The 18,282-nt window shown below is 47.3% G+C and overlaps 1 protein-coding gene across 2 annotated transcripts in view; it reads right to left on the bottom strand.

Annotated features, from left to right (window-relative positions):
- The window catches only part of ABCA2 (ATP binding cassette subfamily A member 2), a 106,320-nt gene extending 89,912 nt beyond the window's left edge, over positions 1–16,408 (bottom strand). For both annotated transcript variants that reach the window (XM_061603650.1, XM_061603648.1), the window contains exon 1: positions 15,729–16,408. In XM_061603650.1, the coding sequence (XP_061459634.1) occupies positions 15,729–15,794 (66 nt within the window). In that variant the 5' untranslated portion in view covers positions 15,795–16,408. The remainder of the gene's footprint in view (positions 1–15,728) is intronic.
- Positions 16,409–18,282: the final 1,874 nt, after the last annotated feature.

An 18,282-nucleotide genomic window follows, 5' to 3' on the forward strand; every position in this document is an offset into this window, starting at 1 on the left:
AACAAGCCTTGCTGAAGCAGAGCCAGCATGGCTTCTGCAAGGGAAAGTCCTGTCTCAGTAACCTACTAGAATTCTTTGAGAGTGTCAACAAGCATATAGATAGAGGTGATCCAGTGGACATAGTGTACTTAGACTTTCAAAAAGCGTTTGACAAGGTACCTCACCAAAGACTTCTGAGGAAACTTAGCAGTCATGGAATAAGAGGAGAGGTCCTCTTGTGGATAAGGAATTGGTTGAGAAGCAGAAAGCAGAGAGTAGGAATAAACGGACAGTTCTCCCAATGGAGGGCTGTAGAAAGTGGAGTCCCTCAAGGATCGGTATTGGGACCTGTTAAAACAAAAAGGGATTGCGAAGAGCTCCAAAAAGACCTCTCCAAACTGAGTGAATGGGTGGAAAAATGGCAAATGCAATTCAATATAAACAAGTGTAAAATTATGCATATTGGAGCAAAAAATCTTAATTTCACATATACGCTCATGGGGTCTGAACTGGCGATGACCGACCAGGAGAGAGACCTCGGGGTTGTAGTGGACAGCACGATGAAAATGTCGACCCAGTGTGCGGCAGCTGTGAAAAAGGCAAATTCCATGCTAGCAATAATTAGGAAAGGTATTGAAAATAAAACAGCCGATATCATAATGCCGTTGTATAAATCTATGGTGCGGCCGCATTTGGAATACTGTGTACAGTTCTGGTCGCCTCATCTCAAAAAGGATATTATAGAGTTGGAAAAGGTTCAGAAGAGGGCAACCAGATTGATCAAGGGGATGGAGCGACTCCCTTACAAGGAAAGGTTGCAGCATTTGGGGCTTTTTAGTTTAGAGAAAAGGCGGGTCAGAGGAGACATGACAGAAGTGTATAAAATGATGCATGGCATTGAGAAAGTGGATAGAAAAAAGTTCTTCTCCCTCTCTCATAATACTAGAACTCGTGGACATTCAAAGAAGCTGAATGTTGGAAGATTCAGGACAGACAGAAGGAAGTACTTCTTTACTCAGTGCATAGTCAAACTATGGAATTTGCTCCCACAAGATGCAGTAATGGCCACCAGCTTGGACGGCTTTAAAAGAAGATTAGACAAATTCATGGAGGACAGGGCTATCAATGGCTACTAGCCATGATGGCTGTGCTCTGCCACCCTAGTCAGAGGCAGCATGCTTCTGAAAACCAGTTGCCGGAAGCCTCAGGAGGGGAGAGTGTTCTTGCACTCGGGTCCTGCTTGCGGGCTTCCCCCAGGCACCTGGTTGGCCACTGTGAGAACAGGATGCTGGACTAGATGGGCCACTGGCCTGATCCAGCAGGCTCTTCTTATGTTCTTATGTTCTTATGATCTGTGTAAAGGATTTTGGCAGATGGAATTAGACGAGCAATCCAGAGCCAAAACTGCCTTCAGTACACCAGATGGGTTATATGAGTTTGTGACTTTACCCATGGGACTAAGGAACTCACCAAGTTCTTTTCAGAGACTAATTAATACTGTGTTGCGAGGCATGTCAGATTTCGCAGTGGCCTATATAGATGATGTGGCCATTTTCAGCAAGTCGGTGCCTGAGCATGTCAAACACCTGACAGCAGTATTAGAGGCATTTAAGAAAGCAGGGCTAACAATAAAAGCCAAGAAATGCCAGTTTGGGTTGAATGAAGTGATCTGTTTAGGACATAAGGTGGGGAGTGGGAAAATCACCCCCTTATGGAGCAAAGTTGAGGCAATACAATCGTGGCCCATCCCCTTAACTAAGAAACAAGTTAGGGCATTTTTAGGTGTGGCTGGTTTTTACCGTAAATTTGTAAAAGATTTTGGGGAAATCACAACCCCCTTGCATGAGCTAACAAGGAAAAAGTGTGCTGAGCGTGTGGTGTGGACGGATGAATGTCAAAAGGCTTTTGACCTTCTGAAGCAAGCCTTGTGCCAAGGGCCTGTATTAATAGCACCAGATTACGAGCAACCATTCATCGTGGCTACGGATGCGTCGGACCTAGCGCTGGGAGTCGTCTTGCTACAAGAGAGAGGAGGCACCAGACATCCAGTGGCGTATCTTAGTCGCAAGCTGACATCGAGGGAGAAGAATTATTTGTCGGTCCAAAAGGAGTGCCTAGCGGTCGTGTGGGGACTGAGCAAGTTGCGCCCATACGTGTGGGGATGAAGATTTACAGTGACGACGGATCATCGAGCATTGTTATGGTTACAGACTATGAAAAACCACAACACTATGCTGCAGAGGTGGTCCTGGGCCCTACAAGACTATCAAGTGGACTTCAAGTTCATAAAAGGCAAGGACAATGTATTGGCTGATGGACTTTCAAGGCAGGTGGCCAGGACTGCAGTGACGTGACCCAGACGTGGGTGCAATAAAAAAAAGACATTTTCCCCAAAGAGACTTGGTTTTTATTGTTAACGCGTCGTATGAATCCTAGAGCAGGAATAATACTTTGCTGTTATTTTAAGGGGGGGATGTGATGTTCCTGCTTATAGTGTAAATATGGTAAGTGCTGTTTATATAGAAGACATATGGTAAGTGGAGTGAAAGAGGAGGGGGGAGTATATGAGCAGTAGAATGCTGGATGATTGGCTGAGCGTTTGAATGGCTGGGAGTATAAATGGAAGAATGACAGTTGAATCTGGGTGGATGTTAGTAGGGTGGAGAAGAAGGTGTTTGGTGGTGGATGTCGGGAGTGTGGAGAAAGAGGGAGTTGGAGTTCTGATTAATAATAAGTCAAGTACAGAACAGGAATAGATGAAACCATACGCTTGTGAAACATTCTAAAACTAATCTTGTTATTTAATAAATACTTATTTGGTTTACCAAAGGCCTGATCCTTGGCTGGGGGATATACATACCAGAAGGGAGGGCAAGGTAATTACCAAGGCTGAACAACCGATTGGGAGCAGTGACCACAGTGCTATAAAATTAAACATACATGTAACTGGCCAATTGCCAAGAAAATCCAACACGGTCACATTTGACTTCAAAAGAGGAAACTTCACAAAAATGAGGGGATTGGTCAAAAGAAAGCTGAAAAACAAAGTCCAGAGGGTCACATCACTCGAAAATGCTTGGAAGTTGTTTAAAAACACTATATTAGAAGCTCAACTGGAGTGCATACCGCAGATCAGAAAAGGTACCGCCAGGGCCAAGAAGATGCCAGCATGGTTAACGAGCAAAGTCAAGGAAGCTCTTAGAGGCAAAAAGTCTTCCTTCAGAAAATGGAAGTCTTGTCCGAATGAAGAAAATAAAAAAGAACACAAACTCTGGCAAAAGAAATGCAAGAAGACAATAAGGGATGCTAAAAAAGAATTTGAGGAGCACATTGCTAAGAACATAAAAACCAACAACAAAAAATTCTATAAATACATTCAAAACAGGAGACCATCTAGGGAGACAATTGGACCCTTGGATGATAAGGGAGTCAAAGGTGTACTAAAGAACCATAAGGAGATTGCAGAGAAGCTAAATGAATTCTTTGCATCTGTCTTCACAGTGGAAGATATAGGGCAGATCCCTGAACCTGAACTAACATTTGCAGGAAGGGATTCTGAGGAACTGAGACAAATAGTGGTAACGAGAGAGGAAGTTCTAAGCTTAATGGACAATATAAAAACTGACAAATCACCGGGCCCGGATGGCATCCACCCGAGAGTTCTCAAAGAACTCAAATGTGAAATTGCTGATCTGCTAACTAAAATATGTAACTTGTCCCTCGGGTCCTCCTCCGTGTCTGAGGACTGGAAAGTGGCAAATGTTACACCAATATTCAAAAAGGGATCCAGAGGGGATCCCGGAAATTACAGGCCAGTTAGCTTAACTTCTGTCCCTGGGAAACTGGTAGAAAGTATTATTAAAGCTAGATTAACTAACCACATAGAAGAACAAGCCTTGCTGAAGCAGAGCCAGCATGGCTTCTGCAAGGGAAAGTCCTGTCTCAGTAACCTATTAGAATTCTTTGAGAGTGTCAACAAGCATATAGATAGAGGTGATCCAGTGGACACAGCGTACTTAGACTTTCAAAAAGCATTTGACAAGGTGCCTCACCAAAGGCTTCTGAGGAAGCTTAGCAGTCATGGAATAAGAGGAGAGGTCCTCTTGTGGATAAGAAATTGGTTAAGAAGCAGAAAGCAGAGAGTAGGAATAAACAGACAGTTCTCCCAATGGAGGGCTGTAGAAAGTGGAGTCCCTCAAGGATCGGTATTGGGACCTGTACTTTTCAACTTGTTCATTAATGACCTAGAATTAGGAGTGAGCTGTGAAGTGGCCAAGTTTGCTGATGAAACTAAATTGTTCAGGGTTGTTAAAACAAAAAGGGATTGTGAAGAGCTCCAAAAAGACCTCTCCAAACTGAGTGAATGGGCAGAAAAATGGCAAATGCAATTCAATATAAACAAGTGTAAAATTATGCATATTGGAGCAAAAAATCTGAATTTCACATATACGATCATGGGGTCTGAACTGGCGATGACTGACCAGGAGAGAGACCTCGGGGTTGTAGTGGACAGCACGATGAAAATGTCGACCCAGTGTGCGGCAGCTGTGAAAAAGGCAAATTCCATGCTAGCGATAATTAGGAAAGGTATTGAAAATAAAACAGCCGATATCATAATGCCGTTGTATAAATCTATGGTGCGGCCGCATTTGGAATACTGTGTACAGTTCTGGTCGCCTCATCTCAAAAAGGATATTATAGAGTTGGAAAAGGTTCAGAAGAGGGCAACCAGAATGATCAAGGGGATGGAGCGACTCCCTTACGAGGAAAGGTTGCAGCATTTGGGGCTTTTTAGTTTAGAGAAAAGGCGGGTCAGAGGAGACATGATAGAAGTGTATAAAATTATGCATGGCATTGAGAAAGTGGATAGAGAAAAGTTCTTCTCCCTCTCTCATAATACTAGAACTCGTGGACATTCAAAGAAGCTGAATGTTGGAAGATTCAGGACAGACAAAAGGAAGTACTTCTTTACTCAGCGCATAGTTAAACAATGGAATTTGCTCCCACAAGATGCAGTAATGGCCACCAGCTTGGATGGCTTTAAAAGAAGATTAGACAAATTCATGGAGGACAGGGCTATCAATGGCTACTAGCCGTGATGGCTGTGCTCTGCCACCCTAGTCAGAGGCAGCATGCTTCTGAAAACCAGTTGCTGGAAGCCTCAGGAGGGGAGAGTGTTCTTGCACTCGGGTCCTGCTTGCGGGCTTCCCCCAGGCACCTGGTTGGCCACTGTGAGAACAGGATGCTGGACTAGATGGGCCACTGGCCTGATCCAGCAGGCTCTTCTTAAGTTCTTATGTTTAACAGAAACAGTATCTAATGGTGGCAGCGGTGAAGGGAGGAATAATAACAATTCAAGTATCCACAGCAACCCAGAGTTGTATGCGTTATCTATAAAGATACAAGGGGGTTGGGAACAGCATAAGCACGCAGTCACAAAAGTAACCAGCTAGAGAGAGACTCAGGCAAAGTCTCTGGGAGTATTGGTTATAGGACGTGACTGGTGGTGGCTAGAGCGAAGTGAGAAACCATAAAAAGGACAGTCCGGACTGGTGGTATCCCTGGTGGTGCCTAGTGAAAGGCAGTAGCCACAAGCAGGTGGGAACCTGACAGGGAGAACCAGGGAAGGGCGTCACAGCCACCCTCAAAATGTGTGCCACATTATTACAAAGGGTGCAAAACACTCTAAACTATTTATTAAAAATAAATGTCTCCTTAAAAACACACAGAGAGAGTATACTTGGAATTTACATGGGTCTGGGGGCTTTGTGGGGGTTTTGGAGGTGAAGTTTCTTTGACCTCTCTCCAAACAAAACACATAGGACCTCCCACCAGGACCCAGAGGAAAAAATGGGTGGGGAGGGGGTTGGAGAGGGTGTGTTTTTTGCATCTTTAAAAAGAGAGAGAAAGATTTGCATAAACCCAATGCTAAGAATTTTGCACAATCTTAGTGGTTATTTTGATAATTGCTGTCTCTGTTCAAGGGAAACTGTTGTCGTGGGGACAGGAAAAACGTGGCTGTTTCAAGTGACAGCCAAATTTGACTCTGTTTGCTCCCCCCTCCCCCCACCTAAAAACCTCCCTTTTCAATGCCTCCTCCCACAGCAAAATAAGCCCCGGCCATATAAAGAAGATATTCTTTGCCATGTTTCCATAGCAACAGAAACCAGTTTAGAATTGCAAGCAGCCATAGCATTTGAGCGCCCCCCTTCCCCGGCACTAAAAACTCATTCTCACACACCCCAAAATCGCACGGTGTCAAGTGGGTTATGGATCCTACCCCCCCCCAAAAAAAGCTACAAAGCAAAAAGGCAAAAAAAAGAGTATGGAGTGAGTGGAAAGAAGAGAGGGGGTGGAGTTGCCAACTGACCCAAAAATCCTGAACCAGGCCTGCTCTTGTGCCTGCAACAGCAGCTTGATTTGCACAAAATCAGAATGTGAAGCTTTCCTTGGCATAGAGAGAAATGTTGTTTGCAAAACAGTGCAGGAACCAGAGCCAATAAAAAGTTGGCAATCCTAAAGAAGGGCGTACAGGGTGCACCTTCTAGATGGAATTTTATTCTTGCAGAATAAAAAATGAAGGAGGGGGGAAGGAGGATAGCAGAATTATCTGGCATTTCCTGTCTTCTTTTTTTGCCTTTCTAACACTAAAGGCAGAAGAACATTTGTGTGGTTAAATAGCATTTTCCTTTGCAAGAACTTGCTGGAATTAAAGCAAAGGTCCACCTCACTCTGCACTCGTCACCGCTGACAGCCAGACAGCTCCTCCTGGGGAAACTCACAATACAAGAACTCTGTGCTCAGCCAGCGTGACTGACGGGCAGTCGAGAGGAAGGACCCCTTCACTCCATGCATAAATCACTTACAGAACTTACTGCCACACCTGGGGATGCTGGCAACCATTGATTCAGATGGTTCTAAGAAAGGGCCAGGGCAAATTTATGGAGGAAGAAGTCTGTCGGATGCTTTCACTGCAATGGCTAAATGGAACTTCCAGGCTCAGAGGAAGTCTACCTCTGAATACCAGATGTGGCAGGGTAATAGCAAGAGAGGACTGCGTCTGCCGCTTTTGCGCTCTGCCAGTTGTGAAAGTTTTGGGCTCACCACTGCGGAAAACAAGATGGTGGATCAACGTTAGTCCTACTCAGAGTAGACCCCTTTGAAATGTATGAAAAGAGCTGACTGCGGTTCATTGATTTCAGTGGGTCTACTCTGAGTAGAACAGTTGGATACAACTCTAGGTTGCCCACTGGTCTGATCCAACAGGGGTTTTTGTATGTTCCTGCGGGGAAAACCTTGCTTGCAATGTTCTTTTCCAGCTCCACCACTCCACTAGGAGAAAGGTTATCCTTTTGCAATGCTGATACCTTTGGACTCCTTTTGTGTGCGGACAGACTGGGTGACATTTCCCTTCTTTATTCACAAGCCTAATCATGCCCAGTTTGAACAGGAGGGTTGCACCCCTCCTGTTCAAACAACAACACCTTCATTCGCTCAGCCCACACCCAGGGCTGGCATCATCTCCAGCCCAACACCGTTGTGCGATGTTGAAGCTACTTCCACAGCTCCCGCACTGAAGGGAGGAGGAGGAGGAGAGAGGGGCATCTAAGCTTGGTTTGCCAAACTCCCTCGTGCATCCCCATGGGAACGGCATGAGTGGAATCATGCCCACCCAATGCCACCTGTTTCTCCGCAGCAAGTCCAGCGTTCCATGCCTTCTAGCCGGAATGAGGTTGTTTTTTAAAAAATAAATACGTAAATAACCATGCCTCTTCTGCATGAAGGGAGAGCATTTGGCCCAAACAAAGAGAACGAGAGCTAGGCCAGTGGGGGCTGGCAGCTCCATGTCAGTGGGGCAGGGAAATCTACTCCGGGTTTTAGTCCGAACTTTCAAGGCGCTGTCCAAGGTGAACCATTTCAGCCGTCTGCTGAGGAGCACAAGCAGGGAGAGAGCCACTGTTGCTGTGCTCAGGTCCTGCTGGTGGGCTTCCCATTCGGACATCTGGTGGACCACTGTGGAAAAGGCGGCAGCTGGTCTAGATAGGCCTTCAGCCTGACCCAGCAGCTTGGCTCTGCTCTGCTCTACTTTTGGGTGGGGGTTCACATGACTGAGCACTACTTAAACAAACAAGCAAACTGGGGGGGGGGGAAACCATGCTAATTTTCCACATGCAAGGACTTTTTTATTTTATTTTGGTGCATGTTCCAAGAAGAATTCTTAGGAAGCTGCTTTCTACAGACCGCTGGGTCCATCTAGCTCAGAATTGTCTGCACCAGGCCTTCCCAAACTGTGGTCTTGGACCACCAGGGGCCCGCGGGCTTCATTCAGGCGGTCCATGGCAGGTCGGCATTCATATTGCCTCCCCACTGTGATTCCATTGCCTCTTTTGCATCTTATGCTGTATTTCATTGTATGACAAATTTGCATTCCATAGAATTCAAAATGAAATACAGGATTCAAAAGAAGCAATCAAAACACAAATAAAAATCACAGCGCATGTAGCACAGCACGTCACAATCACTACAACGGGCAGAAAAACCGTTCAGGGGTCCGCCGAGACCCTCAGCAATTTCCGAGTGGTCCGTGGGAAAAACATTTGGGAACCCTTGGCCTACACTGACCACCAGCGGCTCTCCAAGGTTGCAGCCAGTCCTTTCTGGAGACACTGCCGGGGACTCAACCTTTCGGCATGCAAAGTAAAGGCTGTCCCACTGAGCAAATGCCCTTCCCTTCATTTTCAGCCCAGACAGAGATACAGTACAGGAGAAGTAGGCCTTAGATGTTAACGAAGGGTTTTCTTGTCTAAGGCAGGTCACCCAAAACGAAGACTAAGATTGGGGGGCGAGAGGCATACCCCTTGAGGAAGGGCTGGAGCTCAGGTATCAGAGCACCTGCAGAAGGTCCTTGTCCAGCCCTTGGCAACTCCAGGCTTAGAGGATCAGATGGGAAAAGACCCCCTTCCCCACCTGAGACCCTCGACTGAAACGCAAGTCAGGCGGGCGCTCCATCTCGGCTGAGATCTGTCCCCTCTGTTCTCGCCCCTGCGCTCCGACTGGATGCTCCTCAGGGCACAGAGCTATTTCTCATGCGGCTCATTACCATTCGGTGTACCTTGGTGGCATTAAACAAACAACAATTAACCAGGCAGCGGCTGCCTCTGCCTAATGGCTTCAAAGCCTCGTGCTCTCTCCGCTTTCTGGCCGGGAAGAATGCCCACAGAACAAAACACGCCGTGTGTCTTTAGCAGCCTGGAAGAGCTGCCCCGCAGCCCAGCTGGGCAAGACCTGCTACTGTAGCTTTTCCCGCCTCACAGACAAATCCCCCTTTGTCCTTGCTGCAAAGCCCACTTTAACAACCACACACAAACACACAAATCTTCATAAAAACAGTAACAACGAACGCAACAAAGACTCAGACCAAGCATGTTGGTTTAGAGCTCAAGGGAATGCCCTTTCTTCCAGCCCCCAGGTTCAGACCCCAATCGTGGCATCTCCAGGTAGGGCTGGGAATGTCCCCAGGGCCTGACACCCTGGGGAGCTGCTGCTGCCAGTCGGTGCAGACAACACTGAGCTAGATGGGCCAATGGTCTGCCTGAGTACAAGTCAGCTTCCAGCGTTCCTAGCTGCAGCCCCAAACGTCTGAGGATGCCAGATGGGCAAAGGCTGTTCTGGCATCTCCACCACTCAGATGATGGGAATGGTCTCTGACTGGCAGCAGCACTCCGCAGTCTGCAACAGAGTAAGCCAAGGATGGAGAAGCTGCAGCCCTGGAGATATTTGCTGGCTTTTGGGTTTCATCATCCTTGACCTTTTGCCACTCCGGCTGGGGCTTATGGAAGATGGAATCCAATAGCAGTGAAAAGGACAAGGCACCTTGGCATGTCCGACGCCCCCCAGTCATAGGGCAATGCCCAGCTCAGGAAGACTGTGAAGCCCATAAGGGCCTGGCCAGCAACTAGCTCGGCTGCAACTTCAGGGGGAGTTGGGGCAAGGAAGTGGGCCAGAGCCCCATGTCTCCAAGTCTCCCCTAACCCTCAGAAGGTCCACGGCCAAGCCCCATTGCTCTAACAGATGCAGCTCGGCTGCACTACACCCAGGTGGAATAAGATTCAGCAGAGGCAGCCAGCAGTTCACCCACCCCCTACCCTCGCTGTAAGAGACTTCTGGGCCTCTCCCCCTCTCGGGGTTTGGGTATTTTTTTTTACCATGCTTTGCAAGGTCATCAATGGTTCTATATAATTAACAACAATCGACAGTATCTCCCTGAAAAATTATGTCCGTACAACAGATGCAAAAATGGAAAAGACCCATCAAGAAACAGGCCTGGCATCTTCCATTCCCCCCTCCCCAAGTATCCCTCAGTAAGTCTGGCTCCTCTCCAGGGGTGTCGTTCAGGGCTGGCCCAGCAGACCCAAGTCCGGGGTCTTTTGTGCTGAGCCACAGAACTCCTGCCCCTCCCCACTTTTTAAAACTCTTTTTTTTTAAAAAAAACAACTTTGCTCCTAGGGTAACCGGATGCACTTCAAAGAGCCACTGGATCCCAGTGTGACCTCTTACTGGCCCAGAGGCACTTCTTTCCATTTTAATGTGTACATAACTAGCAGTTCTGGCCAACAGAGGTGGGGCAGAGGACCTAATCCACTACATTCAGGATATTGGGCCCAGAAAATCCACTTGGCACCTCACCACTCAAAGGAAGCTCTGGTAGCCAGACTGAAACTCAGTCTAAATTTACATCTATACATCTAAATCAACAAATGCAAAATTTTAATGCAAATTTGTGCCATGAGTCTTTTAAGTATCCAGCAACACCCAAACTACTGGAATCTGAATTGTAACAACAGGAGAAGAGCTCTGACTGAAGGAGGCGAGCCCAGAGCAGTGATTCATGGAGAGAGGCAACACAAGAGTGACTCTCATACAGAGATGGAACATGCAACCACTTCTAAGTCAGATAATCCTGCTGCATCTGTGTCAGGAGCAACTGGATTGTTAAGTCACCCTCAATGCAGGCATGATGCAGCAAAATTACCTGCCCCCTGCACGGAGGCTGTATGTTGTCTGCACGAGTCCCTGCTCTCCGCATTCCTCCTTCCCAATCAGGCCCAGAGCCAAAAACACTCCTTAACCTTACACCAAAAATAACTTTTGCTCGGAGGGTGTTGGAGGAGTTACTCCAATCCCAGGACCCTTCTCCAAATCTTTCCCTGTTCTACAATATCCTTTTGGAGATGCAGCAGCCAGAATTGTACACAGTATTCCAAGTGCACCATGGATTTGTATCATTCTGATGCTCGGAGTTTTATTGTCAGTACTTTTCCTAGAGATCCCCAACATGGAATTCGCCTTTTTCACAGCTGCTGCACACTGGTTCGACATCTTCCCTGAGCTATCCACTACGAGCCCACGGTCTCGTTCCTGATCACTCCCTGCCAGCTCAGATTCCATTACTGTATATGTGAAATTAAGATTTTTTTCCCCTCCAATATGCATCACTTTACACTTGTTTATACTAAATTGCATGTGACATTTTAAAGCCCATTCACCCAGTTTGGAAAGATCATTTTGGAGTTCTTCACAATCTCTCTTTTTTTTTTTAACTACCCTGAACTATTTGGTATCACCAGCAAACGTGGCCACTTCACTGCTCACCCCCAACTCCAGCTCATTTAGTGTATGAACAAGTTAAAAAAAAAATAGAAATCAGATCCAAGCTGATCCTCTGGGCAACAGGCCACCAGTTGAGGTTTCAATGCAGCCTCTTTGGCGATAATGCCTCCGGGCATGCTTGAACCATCACTCGCCATTTATTACAATTGGTTAATTCCAGAAGAGCAGATTCTGGGGATCTAACCTTCTTGGAAGTCACAGTCTGACCCTCAAGCGCTGTTTCCACATTCGAGCCATTCAAGGACAAAAAAGGAAAGATATGCTGAACATTCTCAGAGGTACTTTCTTCATACCAGCCTAGTACCAGTACAAGATTCCAGGCCCAAGGCCCAGGCCCAAATCAAAAGCTCTCTGCAGAGTTAATCCCCCAGAAACAACATCTCACACTGGCTGCCGAGGAAGTTCTGGATTCGTCCTGCAAGAGTCCTTCATTAGAATGCACATAAATTAAACAGAAAAAGAAAGAAAGGAAAATCAATGGCCTTTGTAGCCTCACTTCTGCAGGGGAATCCGGTGCAATGACAGAGAGCTATACAAGGAATCTGACATTACTTCAGATTCATACAGGATATAAGTAGAAATGGACAGAACAGAGCCCAACACCTAGATTTTGAGCTTGGAAACTGGGGGGAGAGAGGGAAAAAAAGAGTACCAGGGCTGAACTTTGGGTTCCATTTTAAAGGCTAAGGCTAAACCCAGCACCATTGTCATGGTGCCCCTGCGGATGCACAGGCCTCTCTTCCCCAACCCTCGAGAAACCCATACTTGGCATCCAAAGAGGGATCAGCAACTGGTGTCTCTTAAGCCAAATCCAGCCCCTTTCAAAGGTGTGCTGCCGGCTCACCATAACTGCCACCCCAGAAGGAATTAGGAGGGTAAAAGCGGCACCTTCAGCAGGCTGCTTTGGGGTGGAGGGGGCAGCTGGGCCCACCGTCTCTCCCCCTTTCTCAAAACTGCTACCCCCAGCAAATCCGGTTGCCTAAAAGATTGCAGTGAGGAACTCGAGATGTGAAGGTGCGGGAAAAAAACAAGAAAAATGCGGCAGGGGGATGCTTTTCCCCCCAAATTTTCCAGGTTTTTTTTTCCTGGGCCTTCACATCTCTATGCAGGACTTTGTGTCCCTTCTCAAAATTAATCATTGCTAGCACACCGTCGGTGGGTGCAGGGAGGCAAACAGAGAGAGAAATCTGGACAGGTGCAAAATAAAGCACCAACCATTTCCCATCTCCCCCCTCCCCCAGTTCAGGCAGGCAAGACAAGCAGAGAGAAAGAAAGGGAAAGAGAGAGAGACCAGACCCACATAAGATATGGATGTGGGGAGGGGCAGGGAGAATGCTAAATATAGCACAAGGATCCATGCCAGCAGCTTGCAAATGCCACACCCGTTAGAGAAGCCCAATGCCGCCACCAGGGAACTGGGGGTGGTGATGACAGAAGCAGGGAGTTAAAGAGGTGCAACAAAAGCTCTGAACCCTGGCAGGTGCAGCGGTGGCAGGTGGGGGGGGCACATTCATTGTAGGGCACCCCAGGGCAGAGACCCATCCCTGGGCACGTCTACCCTGCATAAAGCAGCCACAGAATGCATCATCTCCCCGCAACGTACAAAAGAGGGTGACAGCAAATCTGGGGGTGAGCACGTCTGCATAATGAAGGGGCACCCCAGCGCCACTGTGCAAAAGTCACGCTGGCGGCAGAGACTGGGAGGGACAGGAGCTAGCGGCCTCCCCGCCCTGTCCCACTTTTTATCCCATGAAGTTTATAAATAGATTGCATCCAGATGCCACGCTTTTGTGGCCAAGCAGCCACCAGGTCTCTGTGCTGGCGGGGCGGGGCGGGGGGGGGAGAGAATAGATCCTAGCCAAAATCACAATTGGAGCATCAGGACATGCCACAGGGAAATTTCCATAGCCTTTTCCTCTGAGGTAAAATGGGGTGTGGGTGGGAATAGAAGCCACAGATATGCACAAGCTGGAAAAATATATATATTTGAGCCTTCCAGATCCGGCTCTACCCCAAGCCAGAGAATCTGCCTCAGGCGGCAGGCTTTGCTGCACTTTTTTTTAAAAGGGAAGCAAACAGTAAATTCTATAGAATCTGTACCAGCCTTTTCCAACCCAATGTCTTCCAGATGTTTTGGACTACAACTCCCATCAGCCACAGCACTTGGAAGACACCAGGTTTGAGAAAGCTACAAGTTATCATGTTTTTACAACTCTTAGATTTTCTGCCACAAAAACGGTTCTGCAAATTCCATAGGGACTGGCATCTTAAGCGTTTAAGTGCCCAAACCTGTCATCATTTTTTTGGAAGACCAAGCAATTGAGAGACAAAAATATGAGAGAGAGAGCAAGGGAGTTCTGTCTCCCTCATCAAAATTGCTCTATTGAGCCAAATCATCAGTCCATCTGATCAGTATTCTGCCAACAGAGAGTGGCCAATCAAATGCCCTGGGGAAGCTCACAAGCAAAGCATGATGGGAACATCTATCTTTTGCTGCTGCTGATCCTTTGCATATAGTAACTGGAAAATAGTTATCTCTGTAAGAGGAGGCTGGAAGGTTATCCTCACCAGAAGCGGTGATAGGCCTTCTCCATGCGTTTCCTTTCGGCCTTTAAAGAGACACGCTAATTCTACAAGCAATCAGGAATTCCTGTGACAATGAGTTCCACAGGCCAGTGAATCTAATTAAAGACCTGGTCCAGGGGAATCAGAATCACTGTATCCTCCCAGCAATATAAACAGCCCAGATTTTAAGGGTGCCCCTGCACCAATGTGAATGGTGCGCCCTGGCATTCCCCAGGACATCGCAAGGGAACTGAAGCCCGCCTCTGAGAGACAGCCTGGCCCAGAACAGACCCTTGTGACAGGAGACTGTTTCAAGGCAGCCCTGCAGGCCCCTGCAAAATGACAACTCTTCTGCTCTCCACACACAGGGCTGGCGCTGCCAAGAGGATAAGCAAGACTAAAATAATCTAATATTTAACAGACAGTGGGATGAAAATGGTTTTTAAAAACCACATGTTTTTAAAAGGTGCATTTTGAGCTGTGCAGCTAGCAGATTCCCTCATACCCACCCAATCCTTCTTTTGAGGCATGTAAGCGCGACATACCATAGCATCACTAAGCACACTGTTCCATAGGTTAACAATGTGCCATGCAAGGGAATATTCCCTTTGAACCTGTTCTCTTTTCCTGTCAGCAGAAGGCCTGGTGTTTGGGCAGCTGTTTATTTTTAAAAGGATGCAAGGGTGGGAAATGGAAAGGGGGAGGATAATCCACACCCATAAAATGTGGATGCACCACAAAATGCTACAAAGCTGGCAGATGCCCACTGCCAATCACCTTTTGTAGATTTGCCCACAGCAATTGCCGTAAATAAGTAACTAAAAATGAGAGTTGGAAGAGAGGAGACTTTGAGTGGCGGAAAGATCCCCCCCACCCGATGACAACAAAACAGAGCTCCCGAATAACACACAGCTGCAGACCACTTGTGCAGAAATAAGGGGGGCATCCTGCCCCTTTCAAATTAAAGGAGATCTTTCCCTGTTCGTTCATCCCCCTCTCATCTAAATTAAGAAAGGGGGGTTCTTTTCTGCACCCAAACTGGAGTGGGGATGGAAGCACCATCCCAGATCCTCCACCCAAACAGAAAGGGTGGGGGAGGGAGAGAGAGATGTCCCAAACACAGCCTAATGGGGTGCTATTCTCTCAGTTACCCCCATGCACCCACCCACTTGCAGCCATAGGATGGGGGGGAGAGAGAGATTGTCTTACCTGATCCCACTGCAAAAGAGATTTTAGCAATTGACACTTGCTCAGAGCCCGTCTGGTCTTTAGAGGCCTTGCAGTCTTGGAACTGCAGATAAAGGGATCCTTTAACCCTAACCCACCCCCTACTCTTGCCGGTGTGAAGCCTTCCCCCTCCCCCTTTTTCTTGCAAAAATCCTCAAAAACAGCATCCAAGCCTCTGCACCCCCCAGATCTCTCTCTCTTTCTCTCTCTTACACACACACACACACACACGAGACACCACACACACACACCCCTTCCACCGCCAACTCCCCCCCCCCTTTACTAACCGGACTCCGTCGCTTGAGGGTCACATTCTTCCAGAGCAAGAGATACAACTGGTGCAAAAACCCCATTTTGGCTCCTCCGGCGATGCATCAACTGCTGCTGCGGCAAGGCATTGCCTCGGGTGCGAGGGCAGGAGAAGGAATGCGGTCGCTGGGGAGAGAAGTTGGCCCGGGGGAGAGAAGCAGCCCGGCCTACCGAGGCAGGCCCCTCCTCCTAACCGCCCCCCCCCCGCGCGCGCAATAAAAGAGAGAAAGCCGGCTTTTGATCCAAGCAGCGACAGCCAGCCTCCTGCCTACGCGCGGTGCCTTTGTTTCCCGCAGATCGGGGGCGGAGAGGAAAGCGGAGAGTCCCCCCCCCCGTAAGAGCAGCAGCCGCCGCCACCCTTACTAAAAAGAAAAAATAACAATAAAGGGGGGGGGAGAGGAGGAAATCCGCCTCCACAATCCGATACAAAACAAAGAGGAAACAAACGCACGAAATGTGCAACTGACACGCTCCAAATCAATTTCGCTTTGCAAAGAAGCGCCACCGCCCCGCTGCCTTTTTCTCTACCAGGTGCACATCTGTCTGCCTGTTTTGTGTTCGCTCGCTGGCTCTCCCCTTGTCGCTACTGCACTGCCTTCCCTTGCAAGCCTCTTAGGCCGGCCCCATTCCACAGGCAGGCCCCGGCCTCTTAAAGAGACAGCAGCTACCACTCCGATTCAGCTCCGGCGGGGGGGGGGCGGGTTTGCTTTTGGATCACCAAATGAGCCAGTCGCCTTCACCCTCCTCCTCCTGCACAAAGATCTAGGAGAAGCTGAGTCCCAGCCTGCAGCCCAGTTCTAAAATTACAGTATTTCTTACAGATATCCCTCTGTCTCTCTCTCTCCCTGAAACCTTATGTGCCATAATTAATCTGTTAATTAAATAACCCATCAGGCATCTGATGAATTGGACTGTGGTACCAGGAAGCTTCTGGTGTAATAAAGTGTGTTCCTCTTTCATCTTTTTTGTTTTTCAGGCTCTTCTCTCTGACGGTTTTGCTGTGACAGACACTGAGTTTTATCCATACTCCTACTCAGAGTAGATGCACTGAAGTTAAGACATGGTTCACTTAGGTTTCTTCCTTTCAGTGGGCCTACTCTGAGTAGGACTTAAGTTGGGTGCAACCTGTTCTAATGCTGTTCCCCCGCTAAAAGTTAGGGCAGGCGCTGTTGTTGAACTTATAAGGATGAAATCTGATATTTATATAAGGATGAGTCATTTTATGAATAATTATAAATTAATAAATATTTATTTAAAACGAGGCTTTGGCCACCACCACCCCTGAAAAACTGCAGCATTTCAAAAGGCATTAAAAATAATAATTTAAAAAGAGAAAGTAGAGCCAAATCTCAGCATGAAAAATTCAGCAGACCTCATTAAATCTAGCTCACCTTACATGTTGGAAGGCTGGACAAATGGAAATGTCTCTGCCAGGCGCTGGAATGACATCACCGTTGGCGTCATGCAAACCTCCCTATTTATTAGTCTAAATATCATTTGGATCTCGCTTTCCTACAACTTTTTATACTCAATGTGCTGTAGAGGAAGAACAAAATTCAACTATAACAAGCAACATTTTCAAAAACTACAAGTTTTACAGAGAAAAATGGGAACACTTGTGTTTTTGATTTGTTATTGTTGTTATTATTCTGGGAACGTACAGACTGTCTTTCCACTTCCAAAAGGAAGGCAACTAAATAACAATGAACTGCATTTATTGCTTTTCTAAAAATCAAGCAGCACCAGCACTGGGGGCAACATTCAAACCCCATCTATACTACAAAAAGCTAGCCAGTAATGAAACCAGATTCACTGCCACAGTTCGATTGTTTGCTACGTAGTGTGGTCTGGGGTTTTTTTTGGGGGGGAAGCACTTTTTTTTGTCTGTGTTCTGTCTGTTCTGGGGTGTGTGCAGGGGGGTTGCCTGTTGTGGGGGGGGAGGTTCTGAGCATCACCAATTTTCTTTCTGTGAAGTGGGTATTTTGTGATGCTCAGGACTGTTTCTTCAATTTCCAAATGTGTCCCCAGGCCCAGAAATGTCAAGGGGAGGAGATGCTCTAAATTTCTGAAGAATGCCTCTGAATGCCAGCTGTTGGGGGTCAACCATGTAAGAAACAATTGCCTTCATGTCCTGCCCGTGGCTACTTTTGGAATCAGGCTGCTAAATTAGATGGACCCGGGTTCTGATCCATCAGGATTCGTAGAGTTCAGTGTTTATTAGCAGTGACTGCTGAGTGAAGCCTCCATGTTCAGAGACCGTATATCCCTGAACAACAGATGCTGCAGGAAAAAAGGGGGGGAGGATGGATATCTCTCATATTGTAGAGCTGGAAAAGGTTCAGAAAAGGGTGACTAGAATGATCAAGGTGATGGAGCAACTCCCCTATGAAGAAAGGTTGCAGAATTTGGGACTTTTGGCTTCAAACCCAGCATGGCCAATGGTCAGGAATGATGGGAACTATAGTCCAGCAACATCTGAGGACGCAAAGGTTGGGAAAAGCTGAAAGCCAGTAAGAGGTGGCATGATGGAGG

This window comes from Rhineura floridana, chromosome 20, assembly GCF_030035675.1.
Source record: "Rhineura floridana isolate rRhiFlo1 chromosome 20, rRhiFlo1.hap2, whole genome shotgun sequence".
In the NCBI taxonomy this organism is placed as follows: Eukaryota; Metazoa; Chordata; class Lepidosauria; order Squamata; family Rhineuridae; genus Rhineura; species Rhineura floridana.